The sequence below is a fragment of the Carassius auratus genome, chromosome 14 (assembly GCF_003368295.1).
Source record: "Carassius auratus strain Wakin chromosome 14, ASM336829v1, whole genome shotgun sequence".
Classification (NCBI taxonomy): Eukaryota; Metazoa; Chordata; class Actinopteri; order Cypriniformes; family Cyprinidae; genus Carassius; species Carassius auratus.
The window spans coordinates 2,086,690-2,111,673 of NC_039256.1; the positions used below are offsets into that span (position 1 = coordinate 2,086,690).

The following is a 24,984-nucleotide window of genomic DNA, read 5'->3' on the forward strand; positions in this document are numbered from 1 at the left end:
AAGTACACTTATTACAGGAACAGTATCCCTGGCTCACGCTACCGTTGAGTGCCTTTCTCAAAAGCTCATGACTCATTTCTTTCAAGTATATTTAACAACAGCCTTGATCTTCAACCTCACCGCACTATCCTCCACTGCTGGATTAATATAAAACATAGGATTTCTGTCGATTCAGCTGGTTCAACTTTCTCCTTCAAGAACACCATAATAGGAGAATATTGACTTCCCAAGAAACTGGTCACCCTTTTGGTCTTTGTTTCTTCAGACGTGGAATTCAACTCAAATCAATTCAAGTTTATTTGTATAGCGCTTTTCACAATACAAATCACTACAAAGCAACTTTACACAAAATTACGTTTCTCAAATATTTAGTAGTAGCTTTTTAGTGGTGACTGTCAGTTCATGTGTATATGACAGAATTTTTCAGAAAAATTTATACAAGACCTACTCAACCAGACGATGAACATTATTAACAGCAATTATTATATGAGGCAGTAGCAATATTTGTTAGTTCTGTTTGTTGATTCAGGGTCAGCATCATCTCTTCTCATGTGTTCTGCTCCAGACTGGAGCTTGTGTAAATCTAGTTACCACGGGATGTAAATCAAGAAGGAACAGAAAAACAAAATTAATTAGTTTAACCCAAGCTAAAGAATAATAATGCGCATTTGATCAGTTACAACTGCAGTCACAAATTATGAGATGCATTATTTGAATGCTTGGCGAAAGAGATGCTTTTTTAATCTAGATTTAATGAAATAAATCAACTTTTAGATTATATTCGAATTATTTTACTAGCACCAGTATTTTTATTGAAAATAAAATATAATTTCTTGCCTTTGAGAAGAAAAAGCCAAATTTGTCCAGCACTTTCTGTTCAATCTCATTATGCTGAGGCTTCCAGGCACCATATTTGTCATCGTCAATGTCTTTTTGACCTTAAACCCCATGTCATTCACCCCAAAATCATTTTTGAATGAAAAAGCAGGCAGTTTAAAGCTAGCAATGGCTTAACCTGCTGTTCTCTGATGTACAGTCCAACTCTCCAAGGAGCTGTCAAATTTGTGTTAACAGCTATTTTAATTTTTTAGTAGTATATGCTTGATCGCTTTGCTTGAAGACTTAGATTACAGTCTGTAGCACAGACTCAACTATTAAACTACTTGAATGATGAAAGAAGATGATGACCACTTTTATTTTGTCCTTTGTATGTGTTAAATATGTATTGTGCCTGTGTGTGTCTAAAAATATGTGGTGAATAAGCCATGTTGTATAGCAAAACAATTTATTAAGTTTCATTGTAAACATGTTACATAATGCAAACAGAAGTCATTACGAAGATTTCATTACACAATATTTTAAAAGAGCTTTCATTTATATTTACAAACATACTTTTAGGCATTTTGAGACATATTGTACACAAATATTGTGTACATTCTTTTGAAAACAGACACAAGCAGGAAATGAGACAGTTCAGTACAGTTACTCTATAGTATATACATCGAGAGAGAAAGAGAGAGACTGTAACATGTTTGAATAGTACTTCTATTTAAATAAATCCTACAAGTAGTTGTGTTTCCCCCCAAAAAAATCAAGATTAATTTTGCATTACTGATGTCATAATAAAGCACCATGCTGTTTACTGCAGTTGAGCCAGTAGTGGTTTACAGTTGTCTAAATGATCCAGGCCTTCGACTGCTTCGATCAGCCTCTCCACCCTCTCGTTGGACAGAACGGTGCCTGCATTGCTACGGAACTTCTTCTGAAGGCTTTCTTGGCTGAGTGGGTTCCTCCAGTGACCATAGAAGGTGTCACAGCGCCCCCGGAGGACGTCTCCACTCACCAAGGTAACCTCCACCTCACCGTACATGATGTTGAAATTGGCAGGGTTGTCGTGGGGGTGCTCCAGACGGACGCGGGAGAGGAGAGCATGAAGCTCTGGCCGCAGGAGGGCGTCTGGTTGGAAGGACTCCACCGTGACTTCTCCATCCAGCAGAGCGGTGCAGGCGTTGAACTGGAAGGAGTGGCGCGCCTGGTGCTCCGTCTCCGGGAATGGACGGTTGATGTACTTGGACAGTGGCACCTTAAGCAGGATATCCTGCACCAAGTTTGGTGAAATGCTGCTTCCTTTCATGCCGACTAGGATCTTGTGCACGACGGCGGCAGCATCGGCGATCCAGTGCATGCCGAGGTGTGCAGGGAAACGCTTGAAAGCGATGTCTTGCGTTTCTAAGAGGAAGCTGTGCTGATCCTCCTCTAGGGAACTGATGGGGTGCGGGGCATAGTCTTCATAGAAAGCACTTAACCCGGCTACACCGGGTACTGCATCCAAGACTAGAGGACTCGCCTCCAACCCACGGGACGCCAGCAGGGCGGCTTCGAGACCTAGGCGCGAGGCGTTACCGATGTGAAGAGGTTTGGATTGCGTTGCAGCATTAGCCATTGGTGCACCTGCCAGAGATGCAGCGATGGCCAAGGCATTACTGCACTGATGGCGATCCAGAGACAGGAGACGAGCACAAGCCGCTGCACTGCCCAAAGTGCCCACCACGCTGGGAGGATGGAACCTGACCGGAAAGACAGAAGAAAGAGCCTGGTCATTATTTTACCAAGTTAGAGTTAATCAGCTCTCCACAGCTGTTCTAGTGTGAATCATCAATGAACTGACTTTAGCCAGAAAATAATTACTCTTCATTATTGACAAACTATTTTCCTGTTTGACTCTGTAAAGCTGCTTTGAGACAATCAATGTTTGTATAAAGTGCTATACAAATAAAGGTGACTTGACTCTTATCTAAAGCTTAAATTGTTCTTCAGTTCTAGGGACAGCTGAACACGTGGCTTTTAAAGTATAATTCATCTGACACTGGTATTTTGTTTGTGTCCAATATCCATTGGTTTTGCTTTTGCAATAAAATATGTATTTATACTTGTTCAAACTACAGTCGCAAGTTTCTCTTAATCCTGCCACCATAAGGGTTTCTATTGTTGTTGTGTCTCCAGTAGTTATTAGGGGCTTCATTTATAAAATGTGGCATAGAAACTGTACCTACATTTAATTTTACGATAATTTCTCAAATGTGCATATGTGTAATTCAGATCCAAATCTTTCCCTTGAGAATGGTGAGTTGCAAGAACTCTTTAAATTTCCAAATACCTGCAGTTCTCGGACACCAGAAAATGCGTTCATCTGCATAGACCCCTGAGGTCATGCTAAGAACTTTTCCACGTCAAAGACGTATAAATTTGACCGATGGTCCGGATTTTAGTTTAACACAATCTAAGATCAAATCTGTCCGCACCCAAATGAGGCCACAGGTCTCTAAATATGACTCCCTCCCTCCTTCAAAATTAGTATGTCTAATATTTACACTTTCTTTTTACTGTTTGCCATGTGAAAGCCCTGTAAAAGCTTTGGACATATTTCCAGAACCCAGATGGATTCTGTTTTCACAGCACTCAGGAAATAACAAATTAGAGGTGTCTCGGAGCACAAACAGAGCTGCTCTGCAAAAACAGCTGTCTAAAGAAGCCTTGTGAACTTCCACATGGCATCTGAGATGCTCCGACCCACCCAGCTGCGCATGTTTTACCTCACAGAATACCCATGCTGTTATTCAGGCTGTGCTGTTCTTAGACATGTAATTATTGCTCTCGCTCACTTAAATTGAGACAACAAATGGACTCTAACCTCTTAGGGATGTTGTAAGCCTTGTTGGAGAATCTCATCAGTCGGCCTTGGATTTCGATGCCCACATTGAAGGCGGTTAGGAAGTCAAGACCACTTGGTTTGCTGTTGTTGTGCAACATGTCGCTTATCGCCAGGAGGGCAGGTAGTACTGCTCCTGAGGGGTGGGTCGCGGGATGCCAAGTGTCGTCAAAGTCCATCGAATGAGCCTGTGGAAAACCGATAGGTCAATCGAGGACTAAAGTGGCAGTTCTGGGATGATGGTTTGTGTTTCTACATATTGGCTACATCTACATCTTCTCTAACATAGTCAAAACACTACAGGGGAAAGGAAAAGCCTGTGCATGACTGTCGGCAGTATGAGTAAGATCCAATAACATAGCCTGTCTAGTTTCTATTTGAAACACTTCCTGAAGTGTTATTGGTTAAACACACTCAATTTAGCGGGTCCACAGCAGACTTTCCATGGATGTTACCGTACTCCATGAAAGTTTCACATTACTGAGGTTTCATGACTTGAGATGTTTATTTTTACAATACCACAACTGGCTGCCAAAAATGCTACAATGAAAGTTTAGAATTCAATCCTTCATTGACTGTCTTGTCTGGATGCTAATTTCAGGCTTGCAGAACAGGTGTTTTTGGGGAAACACTGCATATGTGACCAGGATGTTGAATCACACAAGTTCAGTTACGACTCAATGCACGTGATGACACTTACCGCTACTCCATTGACAAAAGCTGCGAGGGTTGGAGAGAGCTTCATGCCTTGGCGGCCGTAGACGAAGCTGACATCATCAGGAGCATACATGTGCTTGGGGGAAAGGATAGATGACTCATTCACATATCAGCATATCAGAAATGGCCAACATTACTGTTCGAACATGGACTTTGTTTGTACACCACGACTTCTAGTTGCCATTATATTTTGCAATATCACTAAATTCTACTGAAAACTGCATCTCTTAATGATGGGAAAACACAGGCTGATTTCTCGAAAGTTTACTATATACTATCAGGACCGTTCCCTACCTGGCAGTGCTGAAGGGCCAGATCAAACACATCAGTGGTGCTCCCCAAAAGCCCAACACCGATGCTGTCTAAAACCATGCGCTTGCTGCGCTGCAACACGGTTGGTGACAGATGCCTTGGCTGGACGCTCTGAATGAACCTGCCAAAACTGCTGGTCACTGTTTCCTCAGGGGCAGGACGCTCTGCCACTAAAAACAGACAAGAGAAAGTGTAAACTAACACTGAAGCACTTGACATTGCTGGATAGCACCCATCCTTCTGAGTGCCAGTCACTATTCTAGATTAGTCAATTAGTCGTTCTGTATAAATGTTAATTTACAGACCCTAAGCAGTGAGAGTAGAGCTTGCTCACCATCTAGTGCAGACTTATGGAGTCCTCGAGCAGCAGAAACAGCAGACCAGTATCTGGTGGATCTCTGTAGACAAACATTTATGTTTGAGTGACTCAGCTGTACATTTAGTATATGAAGTTGGTATATGTAGTATATGTTTTGTTCTTTTTTGTGTGCGTACCAGTTAAAAAAGCTGAAAAGCTTTAATATCAAATGCCTTTTATTTGATAACATTTTATTATGTGATACTAGTTTTCCCTTCTATAAAACATAAAAAAAATCCAATAACACTTCTTGTAAATAGTTTGGCTTCAATAAGACACTTCAAAATAAACAAATTAGTTAATAATAATAAAACAAATACCGTATTTTTCTTTAAATATCAGGCAAACATACATAAATCTATAAACTGCTCAACTATGTCAGAACATGACAGAATAACATTTTCTCTACCTGTAAAGTTGAAAGCATGTTGTCAGTTTTTGTTCAGGATATGAAGATGCTTGATATCTTGATTTACAATGATGTAAAGTTGAAGAAATGTTCAATGTCTTGTTCTCCCTGCATAGAGCTTAAATGATTGTAGGTAGAAGATGCTGATGTGCTAGAGTCAAGTGTGTCTGCATGTCCTTTTTATATAGTACTGGACCACAAAGGACAATGGTACACCCACGAAACCCAAAGATTAACCAGGGCTGGATTTCCCGAAGTAATGTTATTTTCAGATTAATAGGAGGGATTTTTCAGCAGGAAACAAACTGTCTTGTTGAAGGGATCAGTGATGTCATCCCTGATGAGGACATGGGTTGGTTGACATCACTGTAACTCCTCCCAGCTCAGCTGAGTTTGTTTCTATAAACTTAAAGCATTCTTTAGAAGCATCACATTCATGAAACATCAAGGATCTTCACAAGGTAAGTGTATTATTTCTGTAATTATTTTCTTCCATGTTAACATAAATATACAAAACAACACTAACATGTTACTGCCTATTTAGTTTTAAATTAAGTTTAATCTGGATATATTATCAAGTTGACATAAAAGTCTGCATAAACTCACTGTTAGTGTATCCTCAAGCCTTGTCCAGACAGCTGTCTGGTTTGAGATGAAACAGATAAAATCTCTGCAGTTGTCACTGAAACACCACATAGACTGTAATGTAATATTATCATTGTTCAGCTGAGAGTCTTCAGACGTCTGTGTTAGAAAGACAGTTTGAGTTTAAACCCCTAAAGGCTAAAACATCCATTCTGCAGAAAGTGTTTGGCTGCTGCTCAGGAGTTTGCTGAAGCAGACACCTGTGCTGCTAACCTACGGAGGGCAAAGAGAATGTGAAACTAAACACACCCATGAATAGGCTGTTTAGTGCACACTCAAGATATGAGAAGACTTTTGGCACGTAGAATTATGAGGCACATTTTAACTCGGCTTTGACTGGTTCATTTTATGAAGGTGTTTAATGGTCCTTTATGATACATTACATTTGTTTGTAGAGATGTTTGTAGAAGTATGCATTTACCCACCACTAAAAGTGCAGAATGCTTTAGCATGCTGATTATCTGGCTGAAATGCTTCAGTTTTAAGTTACTTTAACCTAGTTAAATCAACTACTTTGGACTTATCAAATCTGGTACATTTATTTAAGCATGCTGTGAATTATTGAGATGATTTGACTGATAAAAGTATTGTATAACCTTTACTGTCTATCGTGATGTGCTATCTACCCAACTTAATCTTATCAGCAGAAAGATCATTTTAAAGTGAAGTTCATGGCATCAGCAAGTGGCTTTCCGGCAAGTTTTTATGGAGAGCCGGGTGTGCTTGGGCTCCTGGCCAATGGCATCAGTGCTTTCCTTGTCCTACTGCAGAACTTCCATGGGGCCAGGACTGGCGTTCCTGCAGAGGGAGTGGAAAACATATTAGCAGGTCTTAGCAGATCATTGTTCTGTCATTTTAATTAAGCAAACAAACTTGCAAGAATTATACCTTTTATATGCTAAAATCTGAAAATATTCTGCATGGTGAATTTTTGTTAGTTCGGTTTAGCGCAGTACATCTACATCATGCATCCTTTTCTTTGCATCTTTTGTTAATTTACACAGGTGTCCATCTCATTCTAATTGGTGGAGTGTGTCAGCTAGTGGCAGGCCTGCTGTCTTTCCGAAAATATGACCATCTGAGTGGGACATCCTTTGTAGGATACGCAGCGCTGTGGGGCAGTTATGGGGCCACAAGAATTTTCATAGGTGCCAACCAACAAAGTCCAAACCTGTTCAATGAATCAACATTGATAAATAACACCATTCAAGATCTGTTCGCAGACACTAGTATTAACACAACCGACATTTCAATGTTCATCAAAGAGTCTGCCATTGCTGGGCTGGTGCCTTACATCCTGCTTTCCTTTCTGCTGGCCTTCTGTTCAGCAACTGTAAACTACATCATGCCCTTTGTGTTTGGGGCCATCACCCTGACACTGGTATTTGAGGCTGTGGGTCTGGTGGCAGGGTGGGCTCTGGTGGTCTCTGGGGTGCTGGAGCTCATAATCCTGCTCTTTGCTATGTATGGCTCATCAGCCCTGCTAATCAAGGGCCTGGCCCAACGCTACGTGCTAAAGGGTTTTGGAAACCCTCTCTTTAACGTACTGCTACTAGGAACCACTAACGCAAGTAGCTCCCAAAGCTTGGGTCAAGAGAAGAAGAAGAACACGAAGTATGCTGAACCGATGGCCTTGGGGTTCTTCTGTGACACAGTCTCGCCATTTATCTTGGCCTTCTATGCCTTTAATTACTTCCCGTCGGTCTCAGTAGCTGCCATCTGGATAACTATAAATTCTGCTGCTCAGCTTCTATCTAGCTATTACGCATACCTGCGTCAAGACTGCTACCATGCATCCAAGTTTGGCCTGCACTGTATGTTTTGGTTGGTGAAGACCTGGGAAGAGCATGTGGTGTCAGTAACCATTGGCCGGACCGAAGCTGGTGAAGTAAGGCACGCCATGGTTGGCAACTGGTTCTTTGTGTCTGCTGCCTTGGTGCTTTGCATTGCAAGTCTACACAAAGACACTCTTGAGCTAGTCCACAACTCATTTTTTGTCCTGGTGACAATATCAACCATCTCCCAGATTCCCATTGACTGGTACTACATCTTTTTTGGAGTGACCTGCTCCCTCTTCACGCTCCTGTCCTACTATGGCACCTTTGCTCGCCTCATCAACACCATTGCCGAAAAGTCCTTGATCCCAGTTGGACCCCAGCCTGTTTCCACCGAATCCCTACAGAAATATCTCAGTTACCTCAAAAGATCCAAAATAGATGAGTGTGAGGATAAAGGTGCACTGCTCCCCGATGCTTTATTCTATCTTTCCAATGGAGTGGCCGCACTCTCATCCATCCATAGCAGTCAGCCCGGCCTGGCCTTTTTCGACCTAACTGTGCCCTGGGTACTCATCCCAGGAGCAATCACTCAGGCCTACGTCAGTCGACTACAGGTACAAGGTGGCCAGAGATTTGGCTCTGTGATTCCATCCTTTTATGTGGCTATTTGGGCAACTTGGAGCTGGTTTAGGTTTGCAGGTATGAAAATGTATTAATTCATAGAAAGAATAATAATAATAAAAAAAAAAAAAAACTTGGGTACAATTTTGAGTAGAAATCTAAGATCTTTTTTTTTCCTGCAGGACATCGTTTGCAAATATCCACAGAGTCAGGAAACGGATTTGCAGCTGGGGCAATAGCATTCCTGGTCATTAACGCTTTCTTGATTCTAGTTGGTAGGTCTGTTTACAAATTCATATCATAGACTCTCACAACTGACTCTGAATTTTTAAGCATTGCGAATTGGACTCTTTTCTTTTCAGCGGCGTACAGAAATCTTGTTCTTTTGGCATTGACCACTGTCATGGAGGTCATCATAGTTTGTTTTCTCCTCTCCACTCTTGGACAACTGCCCTATCAGCTAGAAGGTATTATACACAAATACAATTTGTAAGAAAACATATTGTGAAGATGAAGATGAAACTACATGAGTAATGTGTAAAACTTACCTAGCACTGTTTTGAAACTCTTTCTTTAGTTGCCATGCTAGCAATTTTCGCCATCATATGTTTGTATGGCATGCTAGCATCCCTTGTGAACAGTATCTTCTCCAATACCCTGATTCCAGTTGGACCTTCCCTTATCAAGGTATTAGTTAAATTATAACAAAATGCTTATGAAGTTAACGTTATAAAGTTAATGCATTCATAGTCAGAAAGAAAAAAACTTCCTTGACTAATTGATCTTCGTTATCCAAGAACAAGAAAAAGAAGGAATCTGAGACCACAAATCCATGCTTCATCGCCAATTCTCGGGAAACCAGTGGTCTCCTCAAGATTGCGAAATCGTTGGAAAACAGTGGAGTGTGTGGCATTCCTACAGATACGGTCTATGCCTTGGCTGCTTCATGCAAGAACCCCAGTGCAATTGAGAAGATCTACTCTATCAAAGTACATGCCTGCAGAAAAGCAACACAATATTCTCTTACAAATCATCAAATGCCTATGCTCTTGTCAACTGACCCTCACACTTTTCTCTCTGGTAGGACCGTCCTGCAGAAAAGCCAATTTGCATTTGTATCTCAAGTGTGGAGCAACTTGTGGCCGCCAAACCTCCTTTCAGCTCTCTGCTCTGGGAGTTCATGAGAAATGTCTACCCCGGAGGCATTAGTTGCATTGTCCCAAAGGGTGAATGGCTACTCAAACTAGGTAAGGTTTTATCAGATACACTATTCTGTATTTTCACATAACTCTATTATCAAAAATGGGACATGAACAAACCAAAAGAAAATTTTACACAGCAAAATCTGTGATTCTATATCATCTCCAGTAATTTTCACTGCTTATATTGTTTGCAGGTGTGGGTCCTGCATATGACCGTGTGGGTACCAAAGATAGCATTATGATTAGAGTACCTGACCACACCATCACTGTTCACCTGTGTGAATTCACTGGCCCATTGGCCATTACATCAGCAAATCCCAGTGGAGAAGCTGACAGTACCCACCATGATATGGTCATCAAGTAAGTTTACAAAGGCCCTAACAAGTGCTAGAGGCTAAGTTCTGCAAGTGAATATGAACTCCGCCAAACAAGTGCACTGTATATGAAATTATTTATTGAGGGGTTTAAAGGTTCAGATTTTACATAATCCAAGTTGTTCTGTTACCTTCAAAAATACCTGACCAGGAACAAACCACAACACTCTATTGTAAGGTGCACTGATTCATTCACTTAATTAAAGCAGAGTGCTCTCTAATTAAAGGTTTTCCTCTTATATTAAAGTATACCTCTTCTGAAGCCAACTTTATTATTAGGAAGAGTTCTCAGCTTGTCTTGTCATTTTATATTAAAGCAATAACTAATTTGCTACACTAAAGGTCTTCGCTTTGGCAGTAAGCATAATCAAAGTTTTCTTTTGTCCTGAAACAGCCGTCTTGGTTGTAAGATTGCCGGAGTCCTGTGTGATGGTGAATCTAATGAGTTGGTGGCATCAACTGTAGTGAACTGCCTCAAAATTGATGAAGGTGAGCTGATATCCCGAACATCTGATATCCTGTTATCATTACATATTTATTCCATTATTAATAATAATAAATAATGTTTTGTTAATTTTCAGGAACTATCAGCATTGTTCGTGAAGGTTGTGTGCCTGCACTGAAAGTGAGGCAGATTTTTGAAAGAGTAAAAAGTAACATGGTGTAGGATAACTACCAACATCAGCATTAACGGCACTTTTACTTACCTTGTTTAATTTGAAGGATGTTTCACTTTGCTTTTGAAGAGAAACCGTAACTAACTTGACGTATATAAAGCAATTTGGATATCACTTCACTGTATTATCAGTTATTGTGAATATCAACGGAAAACATGTTAGCATTGTGGAGTGAGCATTGTTGAAGCTTATATTAAGTGGGAATTTGCTGCATAAACCTGTTACTGTTGTGTTAATGTATTATATTTTTGCCAATGCTTTTGAAGGTTGAAAAGTGTTCATTGTAATTTTTTATTAATTTATTGCAATTTATGTATTCTTTCAGTGGATCATACCTTTGTTGATCATGATTAAACTAAACAGAAGCACTTAGAAATCTATGAGCAATTCCACCAGAGAATGTCAAAATGTATTTCAAAATTATCTTCACGCTTGAATTTGTATTTTGAACTGAGAAACTGTATGCATGAGATTTATTTTTCAAATGTGCTTTATTATCTGACTAATAAAATATTGACATGAATAATTATGTCATGAAACTCAAAGCTTATTGAGCTTATATTAAAATGCTTTTCCCAGCAAGCTATCAAGCTTCAATTCTATAAAACCATTTAAGACAACAAATACAGAACACACAACACACAAGGAACAATATACAAAATAAACACAAAGAAAGATATTTAAGAATTTGCTGAAAATATGCAATGCACTACATGCAGTAAATATCCAGCAATATGTGCAGACCATGTACAAAAAAAGAAAAGAAAAAAGGAAACAATATATACAAGTTTGCAGATGATGGTTGTATAAATACGGTTGCAATCAAAATTATTCAACCCCTTTGACCTGTATATCATAAAAACAGTTCAACCAAAGAATCAGTAAACTATTAAAGAAAGTTTATTAATACACATTTGAGTGTTTATGAAAAGTGACAAAAAATAATATTGTCTCTAAAAATTCCAGTTCAAAGTATTCAAGAGTTGCATTGTTGTGCAGAATCTTTTATTCTTTCTAACCTCCAATAAACCTTTGGTTTACATGTTTCCAATGGCTTCTTCAAATCTCACTGAAGATCTTTCTAAAGATGTATTCTGGAGGCTGAACAGTCCACTCAAGACTAATCTACGACTGACCCCTGAACCAAGCATCTGTAGATTTGGATGTGTACTTTGGGATGATTGTCCTGCAAGAGAGTCCACTTTTTTGCCCTTCAAACAGACAAGATTTAAGATTTAACACTCTAAGATATGATTATTTGCCACTATCCACCTTATTCCTGATGTGCCCACTGCGTTTTAAATTAATTAAGAATGTCTATGGCAAAAGCTCTTTTCAGTAACTCCATTCTTCTCCTCATGAGTGTTTTCTTTTTTACCTTTGCATTCCGCTTTAATAGTATGAAAGAAGACAACATATACTGCACATCTTTGGTCTGTTCTCCTAATTTAATTTACAATATATTCCATCAATAATTCACTGGAATGCACAAAGAATCTCCATTTTTTCTCCTCACACAATGCAAAGTAATATATAAAAATAAAGTAATGAACACTTTTGATTAAAGCAACGTGTGGAAAGAACGGGTTTTTTCGTGGTCTGTTGAAAGTACCTTGTTTATGCTTTTACACATTTAAATATCATTTTCATGTATAAAATGTAAAACAGCATTCATAGAGCGTTGCTGATGTTTGCTGATTAGATTGTATCAAAACTTTATATGACTCTGTTTTATTTCCTTTTTCTTTACTAAATAAAGCTTTTAGTCATTACACAAAACGATACCTGCTAATGTGTAGCACCTGAACGTGAAGTGTTGACATATTTAACATGTTTTCATAACCATCACTATCCTCTCTGTTTTAAAATAATTTTAAAAGCATTTCGAAGACTTTCTTTGCAATAATAAAAAAAATAAAGATACAGACAATGCAACTAATAGGAAAACAATTACCCTTACAAAATATAAGTAAACCTCGAGTAATAAGCTTAAGCAAAGTTTAAATACATTTTAAGCATATCTGTAGTAAGCATACTAATATCAATGTACTATACACTGTAAAAAATAAGTGTAATTTTAACTGTAAAATTTTGTAAAAACGCTACGGAAAAAAACTGATAATAGGTTAACAGTAAGTTCCTGTACTATATACAGGGAAAAACTGTAAAAGATCTAACAAAGCATTTAATGTAAATTTACAGTAAAATTCTGTTAATTATACAGAATTATACAGCTTTTAGAAGTAAAAAAAGAACAAATCAATGTATAATTTACAGTCTAAAACTGTAAACTGATATTCCCAGAATTCCCTGCGTGACACTCCACGTTTGAAAGTATTTTGTTTAAATAATCAAGTTTTTAAATAGTTCTTGTTATCAGTTATGTACATTTGAGCTTTATGTTACATCTTCTGTTGCTTAATGAAAGTTTTTTGCATTATTTAAGTATCACGTGTGTTACCATGATGGTGTTTTGTGTTTCCATAAATGTGCACCTTCTATATGTTAATATATACTTCTGCTTGTGGTGAAGCTACTTGTGATGAGCTTTGATACTTCATGTGGCTTTCTCTTATACAGTACCATCTTTATTATTATGGTGGTTGTCAGTATTTTCAAGGTACAAAACAGATTTAATTTTGTGTGTTGTTGAATTTACTGGTTTATATTCACATTTTCTTGCTTGTAAATTACACCTTTATATTGTAAAATTAACAGTTTTTGACGTAAATGTGTTTACAGTTTTCTGTATTTGTACAAAATTATTCTGGCAACCACAGCTGCCAAAAAGTTTTTGTAAAAACAACAAGAAATTTTTTACAGTGTAGATGTATACTTGTAAGTGTACTATTTCAATGCTACAGGGGACTAAACTGAAAGTATTCTTCTTATTGTTAGTTTACAAGAAGTATATTAATAATACTTCTTTTGTGCATAAACCTAAATGTGTGTTTGATTAATTGGTCTTCATTTTTAGATTGACTTTCATCAGTGAGTAGTACATCACTAGTTAAAGAATGAAGATGATTGGAATTGAACACGCTGAGAGGTAAATGATGGGCTATTTAGAAAATTAAGGATTGGATATCTATCATACTCATACATAATGGTCTTCTACAGTATTTTGTCAGGGGCATGAAAGTGGTTTGAAAGAGAATTAGTTATTTAAAGTTGAGTCAGAGTTATAAACAAATTATAAACAGGGGAAAATAGCATGCTACATCTTCATCCTGTTAGTAATGAGTGTTATTTTCTCATGCAGGTGTAGTGAAAGGAAAATATTGGTTTATACTTTATTTTAAGGTTGAAGTGTGACTAATTACACAAATAAGTACTGAGTAATATTAATTAACTACATGTAATACCTGAAGTTTTTTTGACAATCCTGCTTGTTAATTTAGGTAATGTAATACTAGAACACAATAATACTCAAATACACTGATATCATTCGGTTTCTGTCCAGAAATGTGTTCGCTACGATTACGTGTCACGTTAAAGATCATGCTGAAATGTTCCATTTGACTGTCTATTTCCTTCTTCCTCACTAATAATAGAGAGATTTCAAAGTTTTGGGTAATCAAACAAGACAAAACCTGCTGTGATCTGAAAGTCTGATGCATCAGTTTTGTGAGGTTTCAGGTGTTTTCCGTAATAAAGTGTGAGATTAATATATTTTTTTTTCTTCTTTAAAGAAACCGATTATATTAGCATGGTAAATGTCCACAGGTTTTGTTTTGTTTTTCTTTTTTGTTAACTGTAAAGTTTTTCTACGTAAATCATTGATTTATTGGTCTCTCTTGAACCCGAGTCAGATTTGAGCTCTTATAATGTCATTATACTGTATGTAATACACTGATTTACCAGACTGAACTGTATTGTTGTGCATCATAATCAAATATCAGTAATGGCTTCTGAGCTTTTTACTTTACCTTTTGTCATTGTGGTGCTGATTGCAGATGTATTATGTTAAAGGCATTGATGTTATACGTTTAAAACAGCAATCATTTTCTGGTCTATGAAATATTTGGAGTCTCAAGTACTATGAAGTGCAATTATTTGTTTATTTATTATTTTTTTAATCAATTCAATCAATTATTGCCCCAACAGATCAAAACCAGTCTAAAACAAAGAATTTAATGTTGCTGTTTTTGACTTGTTTCTTTGTCATTTTTGTTAATTATTAGTGGTGATGTAAGAAGATCATCTTTTTACACTTGCTGCTTGTCACAGGTTTGTGTGGCGAGTTGTAAAGCCTATGTTCAAACATGAACAATATATCCTGGATATCTTTGCTTTGTAGGATGATTGTTTATTCTCAAACAAAGATAGAAGTTCACTGCATGTATGAAATGTCCAATAAAACTATATTTTCAGCTGTCAAAACAATAAATGAAAGAGTTGAGTTACTAAATGAAACATTTCTGAGCAATCTATTGTTGTCTTTTGGATTTAGGATTTGGATTTTTTACACTAGTTGAACACATCCAGTTGACTTGAACTTTTTTCAACAATTATTATTATTATTTTCATTATAATTTATTTTTCACAGTGTATCCACCCAAAATACATGCTCTTAAATGATCCTTCACACACACATACCTGACTACAGTAAGTTCACATTCACCATTATTAATCTACTAAAATATCTAAATATCTACTACAATCTGAAAGTATGAGTCATGTTTTTTTTTTAGTCAGCTGTTATTCCAGAGTGAAGTGTGATTCACGATATTACCATGACACAATGGCACAATGTCCAAAAGCATCATATTGCTATAATATATATGGCCCTTTTCTATCATTTACCTCTTACTGTACAAATCATGCATGCTTTATTCTATTTGAATAAAGACTTTACTCATTGATAGATTCTACCTCATAACTTCATAATTGATTGCTATTAGAGCTTTTTCAGTATTTAGAACTACAACTTCTGCCATTGTCAGAACGTCCCATTCATGGGATCTCCAGCCAAATGTACTTTTGTTAATCGTTCTCAGTCCTTTAAGGCTAAATAAAAGGTATGTATGCTCAATAGATACAGGTTTGATTCTAGAAGGAAATTTGGTAATTGAAAAATTGCTCATATATAAAAATTGCTCACGATATGAGCTGAGTCCATGAAAGGGTTGAAAATAAGAATGAAGGCATTGTACCACCCAAACTTCACCTTTGGCAAGTTTTAGGTTTCATGTGGCTGTAAACAGGATGCCCTGGGATGTCCTGCCAGCTGCGTGACACATCATGAAACAGTCTGAGAATTCAAAGAGCAGGTTGTGCCCATCGTAGACGGGCAGGCAAATAAAGTAAACTGACAGGGCTGGGTCATTGGTTCACTTGCCCAAATAAGCACACAAAAACACATTCATATAGCCTGACACACCAGAGTCTTACTATCGTTCAGATTTCCTGGAAAGAAACACATCTTGCAATAGAAACTGTTGGAAGCCACTCCTATTACCGCTGTCATTCAGCTTCTTCACGTATTTTCCCATAGAAAACAATAGGCCTTTGAGTGTCCATTTAATGTTTAACTTGAAAAAGTCCCTCTTATGTTCTTTCTTCAGTTTAAATCAGGCTGAGATTTATTTGCAGTTCCTATCAGTAAACCTGTAAATGAGTACAAAGCAAATTGAAACAAATCTATAGGCCGACAAGACGTTGCTACCATTCGTCTATAATTACCTTCACTACTTCCTCGTTTTCTCTAAGCTGTCTGAGAAATCTGATTATAAGACTCAGAAAGCCATGATAGTAAATTAAAAAGAAAAATATATTCTTCCAGAAATATAGCCTAAATAAATCCAGATGAAATTCTTCTGTAACACTTTTTTTAAGAGCCAATTCTCACTATTAACATGAATACTGGCTGTTTATTATTACTTATGAAGCAGATATTAATGCCTTATTCTGCACGACCGTATTTTAGATCCCTTGATCTGACTCCATACCTAAACTTAACAGCTACCTTAATAACTATTTATAAGCAGCAAATTAGGAGTATATTGAGACAATAGTTAATAGTGACAACTGGTCCCCAAACTAAAGTGTGTCCAATTCTCCTTCCATGGTTAAAACTACATGCAAAACGGTTTTATAACAATGTGTTTTCAAGGAATTGTAGCTTCAAGAAACTCACAGTTTTAGCTTTAAATTAAGGTGCCAGTTTGTAAAGTGGCATTGTAGTTTTATATATATATATATATATATATATATATATATATATATATATATATATATATATATATATATATATATATTTTTTTTTTTTTACTTCTTTTTTTACTTTATTTATATATTCACTTATTTATTTATTTCAGAGAATCTGTCTGTTGAATAAAACTATTTCAAATACTGTATGAATGGACATATATTCATGTTCAGTGATGAGAAATCAAATCATTTAGGAAGTAAATGAAAAGGAAGAAAGAAATCCTAATGTCCTGCTTCATGTGTTTTATGTGAAAGCATGAAGTGTCTGGTTTAACAGAGCAAGCATAATGATCGAACCTTGACTGCATTTGCTTCCTTCTTCATTGCTGAATAATTTATATATATAAATATATAATATATATAATATATATATAAAAAATACAATTTACTCAAACACATCCCTTTTGTCATTTTTTTTTAAGAAAAACAGAGTGGAAAACACACATGGTCAAGATATTGTACCTCTGTTTAAGTCATTTATAAATTACAAAATCATTTCAGATACTATCAGAATAAAATCACATGTGATTAAAAATTACTGGGTTACATTGGATCTCGCTTAGAGAGACCCATCTACTTTGAGTGTAAACTAAACAAGTCTAATGCAAATTGGCATGTGATTATTGCATCCAGGTGCCGCTGATTACAGTGTGAGCATAAAAAGGCAGCAGGTGCATTTACCGCACCTAAAAGAGCATTTCCCTTAAAGAGCCTATGTCTCTAAAAGAGTTTACAAAACTGTGTCTTTGTAAAGACGACCAATCGTTTTTTTTAAAGATGCCGTTTCACCCATGCATTTCTGGATGCAGTCGTTACCTTGTGCCAAGTGATGGAAACGATCACTGCCTCATGTATCTAGGCGTTAAACACGCTGAAGTGGCGTTCGTGGATGAGTCATGTTCCTATTGCGGTAAGTGGACCATCTCGGAGCTGCAGGCCAGGATTTGTTTCCTCAAAGGGGGCGAAGTTCCAAATGCCTCTCCCGCGATCTAATTACTATGTACTTACATTTTAATTAATAATTTAGTACAATGTACTTATTGTGTACATACATGTTTTTACACTGTACTTATATTTAAAAAAAAAACACATGTAATTACATCTGTATTTAATTTCTGTAATTACATTTATAATTACACTGTTGACCCATACTTTACACCTTAACCCACCCTTAAACCCATACCTCCAACCCTCTCCCTAACCTTACCCCATCCCACCTCAATAGCAGCACAAGTGTTTTACAATACAATATGAACACAATAAGTACATTGTACTTATTTTTTTATGCAAGTACATAGTAGTTAAGGCCACCTAATATAAATCTTTTTTTTTAAGTCCCAAAATGAAAACATGTCCTGCTTCATGTGTTTTATGTGAAAGCATGATGTGTCTGGTTTAACAGAGCAAGCATAATGATCGAACCTTGACTGCATTTGCCTCCTTCTTCACTGCTGAATAATTAATTTGACGCAAAGCAGAGACAGACTCTCATAATGCTCAATAACAATATACTAAAAAAAAAAAAATAATAATAACTGACAAACTGATGATAAACAGATGATAATTAATTGTTTATTATATTGTTTATCTGTCAACCTCCCTCTCTCTCTCACCCTTAACAGAATAAAAAAAGAGTTAAAAAAGAGAAACAACTGGCAGTAAACAAATTTTACTGTCAGGCAAACATTATTATCAAATTTTAAAAGGAGAAACAGAGTGAAAAAGACACGTTTTGGTCAAATTAGTATACCTCTGATTAAGCGATTTATAAAATACAAAATCATATACTATCAGAATACCATCACATTTGATTTTTTTTTTTTACTTGTATTTCATCTGATTAAAGCAATACTTATTTGACCAGTAGGTGGCTCCTGTAAACGTATATGGTTCTCTTATGGCATTTTGCCATGGTCTCAATTTATTTTTTAATGCCAAAATGTTATCAAGCCATAACCTAACTTTCTCTCTGAGGTTTTTGGCATTAAAACAATTGGTATGTTACAGGAAAACAGTTTGCAATATTAACAATCTTTTAAGCAATCTTTTTTTTTATCTCAACATGATCTGAATGTTTGCTGGTGGATGAGTGTGCTTATAAGATCGTAAATGAAAAAGAAAATATTTCCTTCCAGAAATATAGCCTAAATAAAGCAAGTCCTCTGCGCATGCTTGAAACAACATGCAAAGCGGTTTTATAGCAATGTGTTTTCAAGCTTCATGACACACTTTCAGCTTGAAATTAATGCAGTATTAGAAAGACAAGTGTTTTGCACTCTGTATATCCCAAAGAGATGAGTCAATATTAAGACAATGATTTTCAAAATTATAGACTTAAGACGTTGTAATATTTTTACATTTCCCAATAATGACAAATATGTATAAATATGCAGTGGTGCCGCTATAGGTTCTGGGCCCTCTGAACAGCATAATGACCCGGGTTTTCAGTAGACCGCCCATATTTATTTAATTTTTAATATTTTACACAACTCTTTTACAAATATAAAACTACACATTGACAAATGAATAATATACAAAATGTTACATTTTAATATGTCATATAATTAATAAATACGTAGAAAATGGTTTAAGACAATGATAAGCACACTAATATGGTAAAGTACACCAAAAACATAAAAAGTGTCTATTTGCAATATTTAGGCCTTTACCATCTTTGTTCATTCCTATAATTTTCATTTTATTGATTCCTACCCCATCTGTCCAAAATACCTTATGGTAACTCACTAAAAGTCTGTACTGTACACGTTCAATAATTAAAGTGGCTAATACATTCAGTGTTCTATAAAGTCTGGTCTTCTTTTTCATGATGCTCATGCCGGTGAGGTTCAGAGAGCTCTATGAGTTGGCAGGGGTCACACGACCAATCTCAGAGTCTAGCTCAGAGTCAAGTTTGTCTGAGAGACTGTGAGATGTCCTTCTCAAAAGCTCCATTCATCTGACCGTGCATGTGCTTCTTCTGAATCTCCTCGAAGATCTGAAGAACCTTTGGAAAATCACAATAAAACAGATATACCGTTAACTCCAGACAGCTGAATAATTTTTGGAATAGAGAGCCATCCCTGCTGGAATGACCACTTGTTACCTTAGATTTAGGAATAAGACCGACACGGAAAAATCCAATCTGGCCACTCTCGATTTTGGTGCAGTCTACCACTGTGGAGGCGATATTCTCTGGCGATGGTCCATCACACAGCACACCATCTACCTGCAGGATATACGCCAGTCACATTTAAGTCTTGAATGGGTAATACATATGAATCGTCAAGAAAGAAAAAAAAACCTTCTCTGTACCTTGTCACCAAGTTTTGCATAAACTTGGTTATGATGGGTAGTATCTGCCTCACCAGTGGGATTAGCAGAAGTGACTGCAATGGGACCAACCTAGTCAAACAGGAAAGCATGGTTTGTACAGTAGAGGTCTATTATAAAGTCCAACATTCCCATCAGAAGAAGATGACAACACATACTGCATTTATGAGGTGTGTAGCCACAGTGCAATCTGGATTTCTTATGGCTATGCTTTGCGGTGTGCCGATATATTTAGACGAGTCGCCCAATCCAAAGAATTCCATCCATGGTGCTAAATGTATTGGAGAGGTTTGGATTAAATGTAACAAAATTTGCTACACAATCCAGGTACACTGCAGATATCAGAAAACCCCACCTCTAGCTATAACTAAGCTAATGGATGATGGCCAAGCAGCTTCCATAAAGTCCCAGAGAAGAGGGCTGATCTGTTCCCTGACTGGCTCCAACTGCTTTATAGACGAAATCCATAAGGACATGGGTCGTTCTTTAGCCTGTTTCTTTACCCTATAGAGGTGTAAAGGATACACTGGTTAGGATACACTGGTGGAGCAGAAACCAAACTATTAACTACAACATTTTCCTCAGTTATTACTAATCACTGCTTATTAATAGTTAGTAGGTAGTTGTTAAGGTATGGTGTAAGACTAAGGGATGTAGAATATTCTCATGCATAAATTGTGCTTTATATGCACTAATAAACAGCCAAAGCTAGTAATATGCATGCTAGTTAAAAGTGAGAATCAATCCTCGAACTAAAGTCTATCAGTGAGGAATGTAACAGACCTATATGCCTTTTCAACAGCTTGTGGGCGATTGCACGCTGCCACAAGCACATAGACGGTGTCTGTGGGCATTCCACATATGCCCCCGTTCTTCATGATCTCTGTCATAAAAGAAAGGAAAATATAATTGGTATGGTATGCATTTGTGTAATGCCAGTAAATATTATAGCAAACAAGGCTGACTCACCTGCAATTTGTTGAACGGATGAGGACTTCCTGGCTGGAAGGTGAGGACAGCTGTCTTTGCCTCCTCCAAAGCCGCTCAACTTGATGAAAGGATCACCAAATGGCATTTGTGGACTTTTAAAGGTCAAGTTGAAAATGCTGGCCAGGAACATGTAGAAGCTGACCAGCCCGAGGATAATGGTCACGCCGATGTCGTAGCCGTAGGGCAGCACGTCTAATGCATCCAATAAGAAGCTAATGAGGATGAGTTGGAAGGTAAAGGTGTAGATGAACCAAGCCTTGTTGAGAAACAGGGCTCCAGCTGTAACTAACACATTGAAGAGCATGAAACTGATGATCCCCACAGCTAGGTGTAGGCCACGCACATCTCCATAGAGGCCTCCGAAGCGCGTCAGTCCCCACACTGTCCACATGATACCATAAAGAACGAAAGTCGTACTCTCTAGGGTCTTTCCTCGAGCGAAGGCAACAGAGCCAGATATCAGGTGCAGCACACCACCAGAAACCACTGCCCAAGGCAGGATCAGAATAGCCAAGGGGTTTCCACTAGAAATCGAGGTTGTGATCGAAAATGCGGCCAGGACACTGCAGCCGTGGCCCAACACCTCAGCATCTGCATATTTAGAGTAGCCCAGATAGGGAGCGTGTAGCTCTTTACCATTGGTTTGTAAGACAAATCTATTACTGCGGGCCAACAGGTTCTTGAGGAAGCCTGCACCTGTAGGGATCTTGTTTGAGGAAGCCATGTTATAAAGGGTTATAAAGAGCACAAAAGCGGAGGCAACAAATATGGCGGCCTGTACGCCTTGTGTTCCCCTCTGAAAGAAGCTTTGGGGTTCAGATGCGATTGCGATACAGTATGCCACAAAAAACAGCTGGTAGATGCTATTCACAAACCCTCCCTGCAAGTTAAACAAGGCCAGGATGAAAAACAACACTGAGAATACAACTGGGAAGGGCACTGGGGAATAGGGCACCTGGTTTGTGAAGTGAACCACTAGCGTGGTGTAGCCTTCAGTGAACCTCAGGATAGATGTGAAACCATAGAAAGTGGCTGCCAGAGTGTCCATAGATCTGTAGCTCTTAACACACACACCCAGCTGGAAGACACCAGCGGTCCACAGCCAGGGCACATGGCCAGAGAAGAGCTTGGGGACAACACCAAGCAGAGGACAAGCTAGCACACTAGCTGACAACAGGTTCATGATCACTCCGACTGCCACAACATCATTAGCCTCTTGATGTTGTGTTGGTTCCATGCTATCTTTGTTAAATGTTCCAGGTAGCACGATCTTTCTCTGTGTGATGTAAGACAACAAACGGCCGCTTCCGAAGTAAGCACCCACAAAACAGACCATGAGGTAGCAGACGGCGGTGGATGAGTGTCCGAAGGCCGAATCTGCCAGACCTGCAATCCGGTGGGCGCACGCTAGACATAAGCTTAGGGCGATGAATGAGAGGACAACCTCGTGACATAAAACAGCCACAATGCAAATAACAAGCAGTGCCAGAGTGAAAGCTGCAAGGCCTGGCACCATGGCATCTCGCAGACCTCTGCTGCTATTTATGTTTTCACCTGCAAGTATGTGCACTAAACCTGAACCACACCAAAGAGCAGATACTGTCAGACACAGACTACCAAAGAGGACATTGTGGGACTGGCTGCGTCGAACACCTGGATTAAAGGACAGTGAGATGAAGAATGAAAGATAGAGAAATTGGGTGATGAAAAAGATATGTGAACTTTTTTTTTTTTTTAAACAATGTTAATTTATATATTCACAGTTAGACCACATTTAGAGGTGAAATGTGTAATGTATAGTATAATATATATATATATATATATATATATATATATATATATATATATATATATATATATATATATATATATATATTATAACTTATTTCAAATAAGTTTCTTGATAAAATAAGTTCCATGCTCCAATTGGTCGACCAAACAGACAGCTCCGCCCCAAAATCACAACATTGAAAGAGCCAATGTTGCCATGTTAGCCTGCTCAACAACAATATTTTGTCAGTCTTGGGCTTCTCTTGGTCAGCCTATACAAATACTTAACTTTGAGATATATATATATATATATATATATATATATATATATATATATATCCCGCTGTGCATATGTTAATGTGCAGTACATTTGTTTTTCATTAAAGGTAGAGGAAACACATAAATAAAATTAAACAAATAAACATTTATGTGAGCAATACATACCCGAATAAGCCAAGAGAGCAGCGAATATGAGGAGCAGAACTCCTAAAGCAGTGTCTGTGATCAGAGGATCCTCTGGAGAGCTTGCATAGTCATTCACCAGAAGCAACAAAGAACCTGTTAATAAGACATTATTATTATTATGAGAAATACTATTTATTATTATTATTATTATTAATATTGTTTTTTTTTCCCCCTTTAGAAGGGGAAAGATTACCAGCGATGTACATAATCTATCAAGATTTATATTCCATCACACAGTACCCTACACGTTAGTTATGCCATCTACTGGCGTTAGGGAAATAATAAAAAAAAATATCTAAATAATAAACACAATATTAAAATCACACGTAAGAGTATTATATTTAGCCTGTCAATAAACATTTACAATAAATATCCATAATGCCAATAATTTTTAATTTTAAAAGTTTTTTTTTCACATTTTTTTGTTTACTTTTATTTATTTTAAACATCGAGGTAAACAACAGAGATAATCATTTTAATAAGCATATTCGTTAATAAATCTGTAAGATGTAAAAGGTCTTTCTTCGGTGTTCTGCAGCCTACCCCCGGAGATGCCCAGGACTCCGATGGAGAAGTGCAGTGACTCGGACTCCGCCATTCTCATTCAGGCGCGCTCTTCTCGCACGCGCTCGGCTTTATACGCGCGCGTGACGACATGCGCGCTGATGTCAGTGTCCTCATCTTTCATACCTCTGCTTCCATCTTTTACACTTACTCCAATTATTATAATACAAAGCAAAATTCAATCATATAGTCATATAACGTTTATTTGCTCGCTTAAGTAATTATTTTGCAATATCAGCCTTTTGTTTAATTAATAGAACTGTAAATTTTATGCACAGTTAATGTGGATTTTGTATGAATGCGAAGTTTCTTTCTTTTTTTCTTTTTATTTTAATCACATTGCAAAAACATTTTACAAAATGTTACATTTAAAGATTAATATCTCCATTGATCATTTCAAATTTATGCACGAAATAATAGATTAAGAGCTCAAAATGAAGATGGGTATTAGGTTGTCAGATGGTAGCTAATGGAATAGCCTGTGTTCATAATTAATGTGATATACTCCTGTGGTTAGTCACCTGTGTGAATCTGAGGAGAACTGACTCGATGCATCCACAAAAAAAAATAAAAAATAAAATTGATTTGCTGCTGGGAAATACGTGTGATGCATTTATCCCCAGATAACATCTTTGATAGACTACTTTCTTTTCAAATGATCATATAAAGATATATAGGCTACTAAAGTTTATAACCTAATATACTCTACAGTGCTCCAAACTGCCCTCTTTTATCGAAGCTTATCAGTGCAGGTTAATATGGCACCAGCATAAATACAGTACAGGTGAGCTCAGAAAGAAAGAAAGGTAGGCATGACTCAGCACAGCCTATGCGGGAAAACCGAGATAAG

The 24,984-nt window shown here is 37.4% G+C and overlaps 3 protein-coding genes across 3 annotated transcripts; 1 reads left to right on the forward strand and 2 right to left on the reverse strand.

Moving 5' to 3' along the window:
* Positions 1 to 1,305: 1,305 nt before the first annotated feature.
* On the reverse strand, positions 1,306 to 5,713 carry LOC113114446 (cis-aconitate decarboxylase-like). The gene is made up of 6 exons (XM_026281378.1): positions 5,506 to 5,713; positions 5,073 to 5,136; positions 4,721 to 4,908; positions 4,410 to 4,502; positions 3,692 to 3,897; positions 1,306 to 2,567 (listed from the first exon to the last, which is right to left on the reverse strand). Exons 1-6 carry the CDS (start codon positions 5,521 to 5,523, stop codon positions 1,640 to 1,642), a joined length of 1,497 nt encoding a protein of 498 aa, XP_026137163.1. The 5' UTR covers positions 5,524 to 5,713; the 3' UTR covers positions 1,306 to 1,639.
* Positions 5,714 to 5,954: 241 nt separating this feature from the next.
* On the forward strand, positions 5,955 to 11,294 carry LOC113113407 (uncharacterized). Its single transcript, XM_026279574.1, has 11 exons — positions 5,955 to 5,966; positions 6,795 to 6,978; positions 7,155 to 8,627; positions 8,732 to 8,824; positions 8,912 to 9,016; positions 9,127 to 9,236; positions 9,347 to 9,538; positions 9,634 to 9,796; positions 9,946 to 10,111; positions 10,520 to 10,614; positions 10,707 to 11,294. The coding sequence occupies exons 2-11, from the start codon at positions 6,822 to 6,824 to the stop codon at positions 10,790 to 10,792; spliced, it is 2,640 nt and encodes an 879-aa protein (XP_026135359.1). The 5' UTR covers positions 5,955 to 5,966; positions 6,795 to 6,821; the 3' UTR covers positions 10,793 to 11,294.
* Positions 11,295 to 19,547: 8,253 nt separating this feature from the next.
* LOC113113408 (uncharacterized) lies at positions 19,548 to 24,184 on the reverse strand. Its single transcript, XM_026279576.1, has 9 exons — positions 24,114 to 24,184; positions 23,550 to 23,663; positions 21,315 to 22,988; positions 21,129 to 21,228; positions 20,701 to 20,849; positions 20,504 to 20,616; positions 20,328 to 20,417; positions 20,119 to 20,241; positions 19,548 to 20,019 (listed from the first exon to the last, which is right to left on the reverse strand). Exons 1-9 carry the CDS (start codon positions 24,172 to 24,174, stop codon positions 19,921 to 19,923), a joined length of 2,523 nt encoding a protein of 840 aa, XP_026135361.1. The 5' UTR covers positions 24,175 to 24,184; the 3' UTR covers positions 19,548 to 19,920.
* Positions 24,185 to 24,984: the final 800 nt, after the last annotated feature.